The sequence below is a fragment of the Panicum virgatum genome, chromosome 7K (assembly GCF_016808335.1).
Source record: "Panicum virgatum strain AP13 chromosome 7K, P.virgatum_v5, whole genome shotgun sequence".
In the NCBI taxonomy this organism is placed as follows: Eukaryota; Viridiplantae; Streptophyta; class Magnoliopsida; order Poales; family Poaceae; genus Panicum; species Panicum virgatum.
In genome coordinates this window covers 42,815,865-42,831,863 of record NC_053142.1, presented here as the reverse complement: position 1 = coordinate 42,831,863, position 15,999 = coordinate 42,815,865, and the positions used below count along the sequence as shown (strand labels likewise).

Here is a 15,999-nt window from a genome sequence, read left to right as displayed (position 1 = left end):
TCTTACCTTATTATTTGGCCTACCTATTCCCGGGGTCCCTATTTCCACTGCGGGGGTCCTAAGGCCCTAGGTGAAAAACATGTTGTAAGGATCACCGGGGTGTCCGACCCTAGAGGGGGAGGGGGTGAATAGGGTCGCTAAACGCTTTTTAACCTAGGGCTCAAACTACTTGCATAAGATAAACCTAACACGTCCTATACATGCTAGTTATAACTAAGGTTTATCTATGCAATTCTCTACTTACCCCTAAAAACTTGCAACCTATAGCCAATCCTAATTAAACTAACTAGGAAACTAAAGACACACAACAAAGAGTAAGTGCGGAAACGTAATATGGTAAGTAAAAAGGTAAGTGCAAGAGGGATGCAAACTCCCGAGTAGACACGGTCATGTAACGTGGTTCGGCATAAACGCCTACGTCCACGGGACACCGAGGCTCTTCCGATCACCGTCTTGCACTACGCCACCAATGGCGATGCCGGCAAGCAAAGGCAAGTGCCCACAAGACACCGAGTCTCGTGCACCGCCACCGTCTCTCTCGGTCACCCGGCCGAAATCCACTACGGAGCTTCTCCACCAAGGAAGGGGCCTCCTCTTCCCCCGCACAAAGTGTCGTTGCCACTCCACACCAAGACGGAGGGTCACACGACGGATCACAAGTTGCTTGCCGCAGCAAGACTTCTCTCAAGGGAGCTCTCGCAAGAACTAATCCCTATTACAAGCACTAAGCACTCTCACAAGTGTGCTTAAGCCTATAAGATGTATAATGAAGCTCTAAGGTGGTTGGAGATGTTCTTCAAGTGTAGTAGAATGTTCAGCAACTCCAGCACTCTTCAAATGGACGGGGTGAGGCGTATATATAGGCCACCAAGTCTTGTAGCCGTTGCTCCATCGGTCAGCTGTAAATCAGCGTATCACCGGAAGAACCGATGCCTCTGGCAGGGGTAGCGTCGGTTCTTCCGGTCACTCATAAACCGAAGTAGCCGTTGAAGTTCTGACAGCTAACGTAGTGATCACCGGTTGAACCGATGCTTTGTACCGATGTATCACCGGTTCATCCGGTGCTTAAGAATCTTCTCCTGGGCGCTGACGTCATTGCACCGATGGTATGCTCCGATGCACTGTCGGTTGAACCGGTGCTGAAGAAACTTCTCCTGGGCGCTTGACATCGTCTCTGGTACAAAGGACACCCAATGCACCGATGCCCTATTTTGGACCGTCGGTTCAACCGGTGCCTATAGGCTGACTTGGCTTCGATTCCCTTCTGCACCAAAGTGTCATGGCGTCGGGCCTAGCTACGCCTATCTTCTCTTTGTCATCACTTGAACCTAAAAGCCTGGGAATGTTCATCTTAACAATCATATTAGTCCAAGTGTTGTGTGTGTCATCAATCGCCAAAACATTATATTGAAATATGGCATGAGAGGCCGTTTTCGCTACACATGTGTCGGGTGGTAAACCAAGCCGGGTGGCAGAATGCACCCGCCTAAGCCCTGAGGGAGAATGAACTCGGGAGTAGCTAGGATTTATCCGATCTAGATGCAAGAACACGATGAACACAAAAGGTTTAGAGTGGTTCGGGCCGCCGGAGCGTAATACCCTACTTCCACTGTGTGTTGTATTGCCTGTGCTCATAAGAGATTGCTTGAGAGTGGTTCCAGCTGGTGAGCTGAGAGTGTGAGGGAGAGAGTGTGAGTCCACTTGTCCTGAGACTAGCGTGTGCTCCCCTTTCATAGTCAAAGGGAGGCATGTACATAGCCGTTGGGACCCCGACAGGTGGGCCCAACGTGGATGTATTTAAATAATATAACACCTAGCACTACTATGACGCTACGCCTGTCGTAGATCTCCTCAGGGCTTACCTTGTCTCGTCGGCGTGATTCCAGTAGCGTAGGTTGCGGCGTAGACTGTTGTGCCAGCAACGTAGACTGCTGCGTAGACGGCTGAGCCTGTTACATAGACTGCGTGCTGATGGCGTAAGTGTCATGATGGAGTGGCAGCTGTCGCCTCTGGTTAATATGGAGGCGTGGGCGGCGCCTGCGACTCCACTGTTACACCTCGGTAATTCGCGACCTACAGTGCGGTCTGTCAAAGGCTGTCACGTCTCTGCGGCGGCAGAGCACGCCTACACTATCCGCATTAAATGCGGGTGGGTGAGGGAGCTTCCATCGGAAGGCTTGTGCCAACGCGCGCGTCTATGGGACACGTGGCGGGCATGCTCCCAGCGGAAGGCTAGCGCCCGCGCCCACGTCTGTGGGACACGTGGCGGCTTCGAACCCCTCCCGAGCGGAGTGCTGAGCCGAGGGCTCGCGGGGGTCCGGATGGGCACGTGGAAGTCCCGGACCCGGCTGGGGGTCCGGATGGGCACGTGGAGGTCCCGGACCCGACTGTGGGGGTTCGAATCCACGGCTGAAGGCCCTGAGCATCTCCACCTCTGGGACACGTGGCGTCACCGGATCCATCCCCGCGCGGTGGAATGGGTCCGAGGCCGTTGGCCCGGTGAGACGGAGTCAGACCGCAGGGGTCTGGCTACTTAGGTCCTTGGGGCGTAGTTACGGATAACTACGCTTGTATTAGCCTTGTCACAGTAGGAGTGGGTACCCCAGTTGCGGGGTACCGACAACATGGTACGAAAACGGTTACATTAGTGGAGTCAGATCCCGATCAGAGCGGCCTCATCGAAATAAACATATCCAAGAAGTCAGGCACACGACTGGATATCAAAGGTAGGAATTAACAGCTAAAAGTCATAGATCTGTAAAAGGAAAAGAAAGGAATAGACCTGCCGGATCTAGATTAGAAGAGATAAATATGATATTCCTGATTTGATACCCGCGGACGAAAGTGGTACGCCACAGAAAGTGCAAACAAACTTCTCAAAACCCTGTGAGTGAATGCCAGTGCCTATGAGCTTTTACGAAAGGCCAGGCTTTTCTCATTCAAAGTATGCAATTTCTATTTTATCTAGCCCAAAAAGAGCTTTTTCAAAGCATATTCTTTTCTTATGAGCTCACGTATTATTAATAAATTCAACACTCCAAAAATCGTATAAAAATAAAGCAAGAAAACTGGTATCAAGAGATGGAAGTGAAAGAAGAACTGTTGATAGACCGGTGATTTGGGTCTTGCCTTTTAGGATTCGGATTCTGTTCAGTCAGATTGGAAGGTAGGGGTGGAAAAAAATGTTGCGGATTCTGTTCGGATTCGGATGCTGTCATATTATGTTGGAATGTTCATGGCCTAAATGCTGCGGCTAGTAGGGCCAGCATTAGAAATGTAGTTTCCTCATCAGGTGCAACAATTGTCTGCTTACAGGAAACAAAGATTGCTCATTGGACCTCACAGCTAGTTGCTGATACTCTTGGGCAACATTTTGTACACCACTTCACGGCCTTGCCAGCTAATGGCACGAGGGGAGGCATTCTTATCGCGGTCTCAGAAAAACACTTCGCCCTACAGAATTACCATTCCACGGAACACACGATATCAGCGGACATCGTCATGAGGGCTGATAACACCACCTGGACCATTACGAGTGTCTATGGGCCGCAAGATGATAGGGAGAAATGCTCTTTTCTGAATGAATTATGGGACTTGAAAGCAAGAGGAAGGGATGAGTGGTTAGTGGTGGGAGATTTTAATCTCATCTACAAGGCTGAGGACAAAAGTAATAATCGATTAAACAGGCACATGATGACCCGGTTCAAACAAACCTTAGATGAGACCAATTTAATAGAGCTGGATTTACGTGGTAGGAAGTTTACCTGGAGCAATGAACAAGACAACCCCACATTCACTCGAATTGATCGCATTTTCGGTTCACCAGAATGGCACCTCCTTTTTCCTAATGCGGACCTGCAGGCCTTAGCAACTCTAGCCTCGGACCACGCCCCTCTCTTGCTTACTGGGGATGTTGCCAGGCAAAACTACTCGGGTTTCCGTTTTGAGTCATTCTGGGTGAATATGATGGGCTTCATGGAGGTCATCCAGGATGTTTGGACACAGCCAGTCAATACACAGGATGCCATTCTGCGCATGCACGTAAAACTCCTTAGAACTGCTAAGGCTCTCAAAATTTGGAGAAGGCAAAACTTGGGTAACTTGCCTTTGAGACTAGCGATCGTGCAACAGTTGCTGCTACTTCTAGACACGGCTCAAGAACAACGGCCGCTTACAACAGATGAGCTTGAGTTCCGTCGAAGGCTTAAAGCAAAATCAATCGGCCTCGCTGCCATTCAGCGTTCACGTGCACGGCAACACTCAAGGCTAACATGGATCCGCAAAGGGGACGCATGCACCAGACTCTTCATGCTGCATGCAAGTAATAGAAGAAAGAAATTATTTATCCCTTCTCTAGACAACGCGCGAGGGACAGCTTTCTCCCACCAAAGAAAGGAGGAGCTGGTATTCGACCACTTTGTTAACTTATTGGGTAAAACTCAAGAGCGTACCAGGAGCCTAAATTGGAGAAACCTGGGATACCAACCCCATGATCTGAGTGAACTAGAAGAACCGTTTGATGAAGTTGAGATCAAGAAGATTATAATGCAGCTGCCGGCTGAAAAGTCACCAGGTCCGGATGGGTTCATTGGACTTTTCTACAAGAAATGCTGGCCCATCATCAGCACTGACCTAATTGCAGCACTGCAGGCATTTCACTCACTCAAAACCAAACGACTTGATCTTATAAATGAAGCCAATATTGTCCTCCTTCCAAAAAACGAATGAAGCCACTAATATCTGTGACTTTCGGCCTATCAGCCTAATTAACAGCCTAGCGAAGATCATTACAAAAATTATTGTAGAAAGATTAGCTCCAAGACTCCATGAACTGGTCTCGGGCTGTCAAAATGCGTTCATCAAAAATAGATGTATCCATGATAACTTTATCTATGTCCAAAAGGTGATTCAAGAGCTACACAAAGCTAAACGCCTTCTTTGTTTATCAAATTGGACATCTCAAAGGCCTTCGATTGTGTTAGTTGGGTTTTCCTCTTAGAGACGTTGCAGGCTCTTGGCTTTGACCAGCGATGGCGTGACTGGATTGCCACCCTGCTCGCCACTTCCACTTCAAGAATTTTGCTTAATGGAGTGCCGGGGAGAAAAATGAAACATGCCCGGGGATTACGCCAAGGCGACCCATTATCATCGATGTTATTCATCCTCGCAATCGATCCACTACACAAATTGATTGAGCTGGCGGCAAGTAGAGGCCTGCTACATCAGGTCCTCCCTAAATCAGCCAATCTACGATGGTCCCTGTACGCGGACGATGCAGCCACCTTTGCCAATCCAGATCGTAGAGAGTTAAATAACATCAGCCAAGTGCTCACAATCTTTGGGAATTGTTCAGGGCTCAAAGTAAATTTGAACAAGACTAAGATATTCCCAATTAGATGTAGCGAGGAGATTGTTTCGGAGGCTTTGTTGGATTTTCCTGGAAAGGTGTGCAAATTTACTGGAAAATATTTGGGCCTTCCCCTGCACACGTGAAAGCTCCGAAGAGTGGAGGTTCAGCCCCTACTTGATAAAATTGGAGGGCGTCTGCCAGGGTGGAAAGGAAAGATGCTAACCATGGCTGGTCGAGACACATTTGTGAAGTGCGTGCTAACGTCGCAACCAATTTATCACCTGATAGTCTTTCCGGCACAAAAATGGCTAATTAGGCAAATCGACATAATGCGAAGAAGTTTTCTTTGGAAAGGGGGTGAACCGGAAAAAGTGAGCGGGGGTCACTGTCTTGTAAACTGGCCGACAGTATGTACACCCAAAGACCTGGGAGGACTTGGCGTCCTCGACTTGGAACGGCTAGCAAGAGCCTTGCGACTTCGTTGGTACTGGTACAAATGGAAAAATGATGACAGACCTTGGGCAAGACTGGACATACCTTGTGACAACATGGATAGAGATCTTTTTAACGCCTCAACGATAGTCACCGTTGGAAGAGGAGACAAGACAAGTTTTTGGCACTCAAGTTGGATCAATGGGACAGCCCCGAAAAATATAGCTCCCAGTCTTTTCTTGAAGGTTAAAAGAAAAAATGTGACAGTTCTTAAAGCGCTACAGAACAACAATTGGGTTTCACATGTCTGCCCCCTCCTGACTAGCGAGGAGATACATGAATTTGTAACTCTTTGGCAGGAAATCAGATTGTTGCCACGAGATGAAGGTGCTGATGACGAGATCATTTGGAGATGGACAACAAATGGGGAATACACCACAAGCAGCGCTTACCGCATTCAATTCATGGGCCGTTTTAAAAAAAATGTCAATCACCCCAATTTGGAAGGCAAAAGCTGAACCAAAATGCAAAATCTTTGCATGGATCCTCCTCCACCGTAAGATACTCACTGCAAATAATTTAGAGAGAAGAGGATGGCCACATGATCCATTGTGCAAATTGTGCAACTCCGCACTTGAAACGCCTGCTCATCTTTGCAAGGATTGTCCTTATACAAGTGTAGTTTGGACACATGTAGTCAGATGGTTTGATCTTCAACAATTGCCGCCCAGTAGCTCAACAAGCACAGTTTACCGATGGTGGAAAATGTGCGAAAATTTTTTAATAAGGAACAAAAAAACCGCCTTTGATGGTCTCATGATGTATTTTTGGTGGAATATTTGGAAGGAGCACAATCGATGAATTTTTCAACAAGAGTCGAAAGAAGTTGTTGATGTGGCATACCTTATCAAAGAAGACATTCATTTTCATCAAGCAGCCACCGGTCTAAAAAGGAGCTCTTGACCATCCCCCTAGTTGTTATGTGGTTTCTTTGTTTAGCAGTTTTGCTAGTGTTTACAAGGAGCTCTTTGTTTTCTTTAAAGTTTTCAGTTGTGTGAGTTGAGTTGAGTTGTTGAATTGAAAGTGTGTTTGTATATCTTTATTATTTTTTTCTCCTTCTAATAAAAATTACGGCAAATCTCTTGCCGTTCTCTTCAAAAAAAAAAACTCATGTTGGCCAGCATCGGTAGGCTGGGCAAGAATGGACGCCGTGTCTATTTATCGCGCGCGCGGGTGGGAGCTGTCACGTTGCAGAAGGCGCCGGCGCCCCCTGTTCATCTTCTTCCTCGAGCAGGGGGTTGGGGGACGGCTGCCGGCGGGGTTGCAAGCTAGGGAAGGGGGAGGGTTAGCCGGGGAGGGGTGGTAGGTGGGCGGAGCGGCCGCCGGCGAGGTTGCCGGCGGCCGGGTGGTGGAGGGCGGCGGCGGCCTTTAGGTTCCGGGTTGCCGGGGCTCCAGTGGCCACCGGACCTAGAGGAGGGGGCCGGGGGTGGCGGCGGCCCGGCGGCGGAGGCGGTTCGGCCGGCGGAGGGTGCGGCGGCGCAGGAGCGCCGCCGGCCATTCGGGGCTGGTCCTCCGGTGGGCGGTGCCGGCGGCGGGGGCGAAGAGAAGACGACGCGGTGGCGGGCTCGGTTAGCGTGGCGGCGGTGGAGGGCGGCGCTCGATTCTATGATTGAATGCCTTCCAATCGCAGAAGGCGATGAATACGCCCCAGAATGGAGACACAGCGGCCGTGGAGTTATCGACGTGAGGAATGTTCGCTTCACCAATACGATGAACGGAGCCAGGATCAAGACGTGGGAGGTGAAGCGAAATCCGTGATTTTATTTTTTTTTCAAAACAGCCCGACACTTAAATTTGTGACTAGCAGACGGGCTCAAGGCTATGTTTGGTCTTTTTTTTTCTTTTACTTGGTATAGGGTGGACAAGGGTACGCAAGATCCATCTCGTTCACCAACATATAATTCGTCAACGTGGACCACCCCGTGCTCATCGATCAATTCTACCGAGACCGCTCTGTCCAGCTACTGGTTTTTAGTTTTTACTACCATCTTGTCGTCAGCCTGAACCTTTTCCCTGAGAACCAAGATTTTAAATAGCCGGTTATAATTTCCGCTACAGACCGCTATAGATTCTAGAAAAGACAGTCGCTATGACATTTAGCCCGCTAAATGTCGGCTATAGCCCGCTAAACGCCGTAACGGCAGCCCTGCCGCTAAACCTCTTAGCCGGTGATTTAAAACATTGCTGAGAACTCAAAGAAAGTTCACTGAAGATGCACACACTCTGCTCACCACACTTGTTGCCAGAGGCGGATCTACAGGGGGCTGAGGGGGCTCCAGCCCCCTACTGATCAAAACTCCATGGAGCCCCCCACAGCCCCCCTAAAATTTTGGAGATTATTGATGAAGAAATGGAAGGAGCCAGAAAGAAAAAGAGTCACCAGCCCCCTATCTTCCATTCCTGGCTTCTCGCCACTGCTTGTTGCAGCGTCATCCACACTGTCAGTAACGCGACCGATGCTCATGAAAACTCTTCTGGGTTTGCATTGCAGGTGGCCGTGGCGATCAGCAACGTCACGTACAGCAACCTGAGGGGCACCTCAAGCCGGGCAACGGCCGTGGCGTTCGACTGCAGCGGCTGCGGCGGCTGCACGGACATCCATGTCAACTCCATGGTGATCACTGGGCCAGGTGGCCGGCGAACTGTCGCCCGCTGCCGGCCCAACGGATGAAGTTTCGGAGCCCACGGGCCGACATCAGCCCTGCCGCCGTACAATAGCCCACCAGGCCGACGAGACGCCGCGGCAAGCAACTTTGGTCCTGTTTGACCGCAGTCCAAAAAAGCGCGGCGCGTATAAGCCTTAAGCGGCTCGAACCTCGCTTCTCGCAATTTTGGGACTCCACATTCTAAGGCTATCCACAACGGCAAGAGCAAATTTGCTCCTCCTCCTTCTTTCCCACACCCCCTCACATATTTACTGTCTACAGTGCGTCTACAGTGCCAAACAGTACATTTGCTCATTTATTTGCTCTCTCCACTGTGGACGGTCCAACGGCCGCTTATTCCGTTGCCGACGGCCAGGCAACGCGCGACGAACGCGAAGAGTTTGGCAGGATTAATCTGATTATTTGGCTCATAATCGAAGCAACCGCGGAAAGGGCTTTGGGCCTGTTTGGGACCGTGACCCACAAAATCGCGAGGCTTATAAGCCATAAGCGAGCCAGAGCACGCTTCTGCGATTTTGCCGTGCGTAGTTCAATGTTCCGCGTTTTGCTGCGGCGGCGGCGGGCAGAAGCGCGTTAGACGCAACCCGTTCGGCGGGATTGTTCTGCTTCTTCTGCTCAAAAGCATCGCCGACGCCGAACCAAACAGGCCCTTTGAGCGAGGCGGAGCCGCGCCTTCCCGTAGGGATCTGCCTCCGCCCGCGCCGACGCATCTGCCGCTGCCGCCGGCGTGCTGATTGCTCAGGTGCCTGGAGCACGGTGTGGGTCACGTCCAGGAAGATGAATCAGCAGCGGGCGCGTCAACATTCAGGCCTTGTTCGGTTGATCCCCTCGACAAGGGCATTGGATTGGAGGGATTTAATCCCTGACGAGTAAAAATCCACTTCAATCCCCTCCAATCCGAACAAGGCCTTCAATGCCCCTCCAAACCGAACAAGGATTTAAGAGGTATGTTTTTGAGATTGCCACACGATTTTCCCGTAATGGATGCACAACGGTTGCATTTGCTTACATGGTTCGTTTTGCATTTTTGGCTGTTAATCTGCTGTGTTAGCATTGCCGTAGTACATGAAAATCTGCAGAAAATGACAGATCACACTCTGTTTGAGGCACTGATGGCTGAGAATAGATGATTGCAAAGACACCAAATATATGTACAATTTCATACATACATCAAAAGATCGTTCCTGAATGCACATTTGACTGATTTTGCGTTCAGTCACTTTACAGTTTACATATACCTGTCACCAACATCCAAACGGGTTTGTTTTGGGGGAGGACCCTCGTACGACTTGGGTAACAGCTGCATCTAGGGAGTATTTTTCGGCTGTCATCCGGACTGGTAACCTTGGTGCTGTTAAACAAAAGGGATATATCATATATATACTTCCCTGAACCAAGGCAAACCATTTATCTGAACACCCTGCGCAAAATGATCATCCGTTTAGGATATCTTATCCTTTGTCCCCAACATTATATCCGCCACTATCATGAGCCCAAACTTTCTCGGGTGACAGTTTCAACGGCACAAAGCACCATTCAACTTGTTTTTTCAGTGGCACAAAACCCCATCCTAAGTTTCTTCTGCACAGGAAACCATCATGATAGCTAGGCTACGGTTGAAATCTTACGAGCTGGTTTTGTAGTTTGAACTTCTATTCGAGCTACGGTGCTCTCTCCTCACATTGTCTCTTGACTCTCTTGGCAACCTTGCCTCTCCAGCACATACCAATACTTCCTGGAAAGCTTGCAGCGAACTGGCAGAAAAGTTCTCTAAAGCTTCAAGAACCAGCCTCAGATTTGCGTGCAAGTTACTTGCCTCAACACAATGGGCCTCATACAACTGTACGGTCCGAGGCACATGCAGTCTCTGCCGGCTTGGTACTTGCGCCAGCTTCTTGTTTAGTTCATCGGCCTCCTTGTTAATCTCCTCCATCTTCCTCTCCAAAATCTTGACCCATTTTTCCCTTTCTCGAATTGCGATTGTTTGTTCGCTTTGATCAAGATGCTGCTGCTCCCACAGGTGGTGCACACTAGAGACGAGAGCTTGCATGGCGTTAACCACATCCTTCTCGGAAATCCGATCCATAGCCTGAGACCATTTGTTGCAGATAACAAAAACCAAAGGAGCACCTATGCTTCCTGGTGAGTAAGATGGAAGTCCAGTAGCATTGTCCTCGGGCTCATAGTTAAGACAGAGCGCTAACCATCCATTCAGTGCCTTTACAAAGTTCCTTTGTGCATTCACCCAAGAGGAAAAACTGATTATCCATTTAATCAGCTCTACTTCAAGCTCCATTACCAAATCTTGGCCATTTCCACCTGACACAACTGAAATCAAGTTTTTGGCTTCTGATATCACTTGACACTGACTATGATAGGAGTCTAGTTTATCTTGCCACATTAATAGAAACCTGGAAACGAGTCATCAATTTGTTTAGGAAAGGTCCAACAATGAAAAGTAGGGAACAATCAAATAGAAATGTAATTACTTAACATGGTTCGCCATATAAATCTATATTTCAATTTTACTCTAGATCGCCTATCATGGTTCACCATATAACACAATGAAGCATAGGAGGCAATCCTACATATGCATCTTTTCTATCCCCCCAAATCATTCAGTTAGCATGTACACATAATTCACATCATAGCATCTTATGTCAAAATTGCATTTGGGATGTCTGCACGACACTGAGTCGAACATCATGACAAATATTAAGCAACACTCCTTGAGTTAGAAGAGGGACATACCCTTGGATCAAGGCATTAAGTTGTGGCCACAATTCCTCATCCCTTAATTTGTTTATCTTTCTTGAAACCTTGGCAATAACACGTACAGCTATTCTTATCTTTGTTGAAAGCTTCCTCAGCAAATTTCGAGTTGCATCGATCTTTTGAGGTTCAGCACCTCTTTGGTCCAATAATTTCAATCTTTTAGAGTTCTTAGCAATAAGTAAGCGCATTTTCTCCTCAGCCTGCACGAGAAATATAGCAGTCAAGGAAAAGAATACTGTGTAAAGAGGATAGCAAGGGTGAATATATGCATGGACAAAATATACTGAACTATAACGTTATCAAATCAGAAATCAATGGTAACAAAAGGATGTTCCATAGCGCCCAATGTGGCATATCCAACCCGACGAAGATGGTGATGATCTTAAAAAACAAAAAAATGTTGTATTTACTATGACACATAGGCCTGAAAGCAAATGGAATCTTAAAACATATCCACTTGTCCTCCCATGTTCCACTAGCTGGCCCAGTGAAACTCCACTACTACCAGATCAGAATAATATTTAAGCGTTAGTGAGACATGTTCTTCCAAATCTGACCGTTAGGCTTCCAGAAAGCCACTTTCCATGGTAGGAGCTATCCTAATCGGACTCTAATTTATAATGCCCACGACCCAAAGTGCACACTAACACATTGCTCCGGTCGCAATCAATTAGCAGTTTAAACAGAAACACATCAGCTTGAAAATATAAGATTTAGCAGCCTTTTAACTTTCTGAAAAGATTGAAATTAAGAATTATGCTTGATTTATGTAAAAAAAATCCTTTTTTAGGGCATATGTAAAAAAAATCCTTAGAAATACCAGGTAAGCTGCAGCATTAGTTTAGTTTAGTTGAACTTACCCTTGGTTCAAGCACAAGGTCACAATTTAAATGCTGACTCAGAGTAGCACTGAACTAAAATCACGCTGTTTTGAGTGAAAAAATTGCAACACACCATACAGTGTTATCATTTTATTTCCATTGCACATTTGTATGAATCACCAATAACAGGGCGAGTTCTTTATCAGAAAACGACAGGCATACCTTGACCTCACTATACAGCTTCCTTTCCCAGAAATAGAGCTTCTCAAGTGCCGATGATAGGCCCCGCGAGTCCACCACCTTCCCTACTACTCTGACGTCCAAAAGTTCCATATCTTTGCATCCCAAACCAGACACGGCGATAGCTGATATCATCTTCGATGAAGCTGATCAAAGTAGTAATGGGCCAATGACATAATGAGTTAGTGATGATAAGCAGAGTTAACCGGGACAGTAAGTAAACAGGATGCAACTCACAATGGTAGACTGAGCTGCGTTCTTGGTAGCTTGGCCTCCCGACTTCGAGCAAGGGCGCGAGCTGCCTTGCCGCCTCCGCCGTGCGGACAAGCTGTCCCTTGATTTCACCGGCGACGCTAGCATTGTCGACGACCTTCCGTGCTGGAGGGGCTGGCGCGTGCACGAACACGTTTCCATGTGCTGGTGGCCGTCGCCGTGCCTCGCCGATCACGTCGTTGTGGGCGATGACATTCCCCGGGTCGTCGAGTTCGGCGATGCTGCTCGCACCGCCGAGCGAGCTACGCCGGCTGCGGGCACCGCCACTCCCAGGCCCCGGATACTCACCCGCCACTTCCTTCACGACCGGACTCTCTTCTTCGTCGTCGTCATCCTCCAGGTCCGGGATGCCCTCCTCCTCGCGCACCTCCCGCGAGCTCCGGCTCGGCGTGTACGGTGTCGCTGCCGCGGTAGCAGCCGCCGCGTTGTCGTAGTAGTAGTCGTAATCGTACGAGTCGTAGTTCTCGAACACGTTCAGGAAATCCCAGGAGCTCGCCTTGGGCGGAGAAGGCGGCGCCGTCGCCGGCGGCGGCCGGTGCGTGGCGGCCACGGGCGGTGGCGCCTGGGCGCCGTAGGCGTGGTGCAGCGGGTAAGCGCCCGCGGCGTCGAAGGAGCCGTAGCGCACGAGCTGCGGCGGCCCCGGCGCGCGCTGCGTGACGGCGACGGACGCCGGGGGCGGGCGGCTGCGCGCGTAGTAGAACTGCAGCGAGCCTTGCGGCGGCGGGTACGCGTACGCGGGCAGCGGCGCGTACCCGTACCCGTACGCGTACTGCGACTGCGGCAGCGGCTGCGGCTCAGCCAGCTGCTCGGGGACGCCGCGGGGAGGCGAGGCGGGCGGCGGCGACGCCGGCTCGGATCCGGACGACGCGCCGAACTGGAGGTGCGAGGGGCGGCCGCGCGGAGCACCCACCGGCGCGTCGAGGGGCCGGCTGGCCGCGCCGCCCTTGCGGTCGGAGGGCAGCGCCTCCGCCTGCTGCAGGCGGAGGAGGCGGTGCAGCGGCGCGGCGACCGACTCGATGGAGTCGGCGAGCGCCGCGTGGGACTCGGCGAGCGCGTGCCGGTGGCGCACGGCCGCGGCGAGCAGCACCGCGCGGCCGCGGCAGAGCGCGACGGCCTCCTGGTCGTCGAGCTTGGAGCCCTTGCACCCCATCGCGCGCCGGCGCCGCTGGTGCTGGCGCGCGAACGGTACAAGTAGGACGCAGGCAAACAAGCACAGCTGCCCCCTGTCTCGAGTGGAGTGGAGCAGAGTAGAGCAGGCGGCGGTGTGTTGCCACCACTACACTATACTTGCCCTCCTCCCTCCTCCCTCCTCCTCCCTACTCGTACTTGCCCGCCATTAAGGCGTTCGGTGGAGTTTGGTCCGGTCCGGTCGTCCGTCGCGGCGTGGCTCGGCGCGGGGGGCGCGCTGGCTGAGGCCGACGGCACAATGATGCGGTTACGCGCGCGGGCGCACCGACGGGCGGTGGGGGAGGTAGTAAAACGTGGAGGCGCAGGGCGGGGAAGAAGCGCAGGGTGGACTCGGGAAGGTGGTGGCCTCGTGGGACTGGGAGGGCGAGAGAGCGAGACGAGCAGCGAGACGACGGCGGCGGCGGCAGGTGGATCAGGGGAGGGTCGGAACCTTCTGTTTTATCTGCTTGCGCTCTTCTTTTTGCCGGGGCGCGGTTTCTTGTTGCCTAGCAGGAGCAGCCCACGGGTCGCGTGTGGGGGGCGTGCGCGCGCGCGCCGTGGCGCGGAGCCGGGAGCGGCGGCGGCGGGGAAAGTCCAACGACCAGGGGCTGTTCGGGAACGCGACGCGACGCTCCCCGTCGCGACTGGACTGGACCGCGGGGGGCGGACAGGCCGCACGAGAGCGGAGCAGGCCACCGGGGAGGGGACCGGCCGCGAGTGGGCGCCGGGGAATGGTTTGGCTCGGCTGGGGTCGCCGGATCGGAGCCGAGCTCTCGCTCCAGTGGTGGATCGGGTGTGGTGTGGGCTGGCTGGCCGGCCGCGCCGCGCGGCGCGGCGCATTGACGCTTCCGTTCCCCCCTTGTCCCGCTCGCCATGCCCGCCTCTGCCGGCCCGGATCAACCAGGTGGGCAGAGGGTGGCCGGCGCGTGCCGGCCGGCCGGGGCGCACGCCGCCGTAGCCCCGTCCCGGGCACTGATCGTCGCCTGCCTGCCTGTTGGCCCGTGCACCGTGCTCGCTCTCGCGGAACAGTGAGACCGTGAAAGTGGAAGGATTTCCGTGCCAGTAAAGACCTGCCCCTGGGGGAGACCCGCTTAAGCGTCCTCTACCCTTCCCTTTTCCCCCTTGCTACAGTTGAGAGAGGCGAGTGAGAGGGCGAGCGTCCCCGCCGGCGGAGCCGGCGGTCTCTCCCGCCTCCGATGGCCCCCGGGATGGCCCCGGGGCGTCGTGAGGTGGCGGAGACTGTCGGCCTCTTGCCGGCTGGTGGTGGGGTAGGCAGTAGTCTAGATCCTAGGGTTTCGTTTCCGGCGTCGAAGTCGAGGCGGCGGCGACGTCAAGGAATAATGTCCTCCCGAGCTCTTCCCCGTCTCGATGGTGCTCCGCTCCGGCGCTGTCGACGAGCGCGTGGAGGTGGGGTTCCCGGCGGGGATCCCCCGTACAGGAGTCCGCGGCCGGCGGCTCGTCGGCAGGTGAGTCCGCTGGCTTTTTGCTTGATGGATCAGGGCAAGCTGTGGGTTTTGTGGAGGTTGGGTGGCCGGATCGGGCTCGGCTTCCCCTCGGCGGCGGCGGTTGTCGATGGCGAGCGCGGATCCGGGAGTTGCAGAGGTCGGGGCGTGCCCCCGGTCGATGGGCTACAGCCGACGTCGACTTCTACTGCGACTCCTTCAAAAGCCAGGGTGCGATGGGGCCTCGGCAGCTCACGGTGAAGATCGGCTTCTTCCTCGACGGCGATAGCTGGCGACGACGAGGTCGGCGGCAGGGGTTTCACGAAGGTTCCAGGGGCTTCTTTGCAATTTCTCTTTTGGTTAGGTTCCTTTGTGAAGTTTGGCTGTATCAGCTTCCTCTGTATCCTCTACGTACGTCTCTGTATGCGTACGAGTACTTTGAATATAGATACGCATTATAAAAAAAACCTGCCTCCGCCGTTTCGTTGGCAATTCGGCAACCTGGATGCACGTCGCGGCACTGGAGTTTTACGACTCGACGCGTCAACCGGCCTGATTTGATTGGTCTGGGGGAATTGAATTGGGGCTGCGCGTCGCGTCGCGTCGCCGACCTGCCCCAGTCTCCGGCAGTAAATCAATGCGTCAAACATTTGCCGCGGGCTGCTTCCACGCACGGCCCGCCCGCACGTAATGGAGACACAGGCACGCACGCACGGGAGCAGATCTGCAGATGTGGCTTCCGTCGATGAACATGTGCTAGTACTGTGCCCTAC

General features: G+C 52.3%; 1 protein-coding gene across 1 annotated transcript; it reads right to left on the bottom strand.

Moving 5' to 3' along the window:
- Positions 1 to 9,621: 9,621 nt before the first annotated feature.
- LOC120641441 (protein ROLLING AND ERECT LEAF 2-like) lies at positions 9,622 to 14,209 on the bottom strand. Its single transcript, XM_039917580.1, has 4 exons — positions 12,582 to 14,209; positions 12,327 to 12,490; positions 11,260 to 11,483; positions 9,622 to 10,919 (listed from the first exon to the last, which is right to left on the bottom strand). The coding sequence occupies exons 1-4, from the start codon at positions 13,765 to 13,767 to the stop codon at positions 10,133 to 10,135; spliced, it is 2,361 nt and encodes a 786-aa protein (XP_039773514.1). The 5' UTR covers positions 13,768 to 14,209; the 3' UTR covers positions 9,622 to 10,132.
- Between the last annotated feature and the right edge of the window lie 1,790 nt (positions 14,210 to 15,999).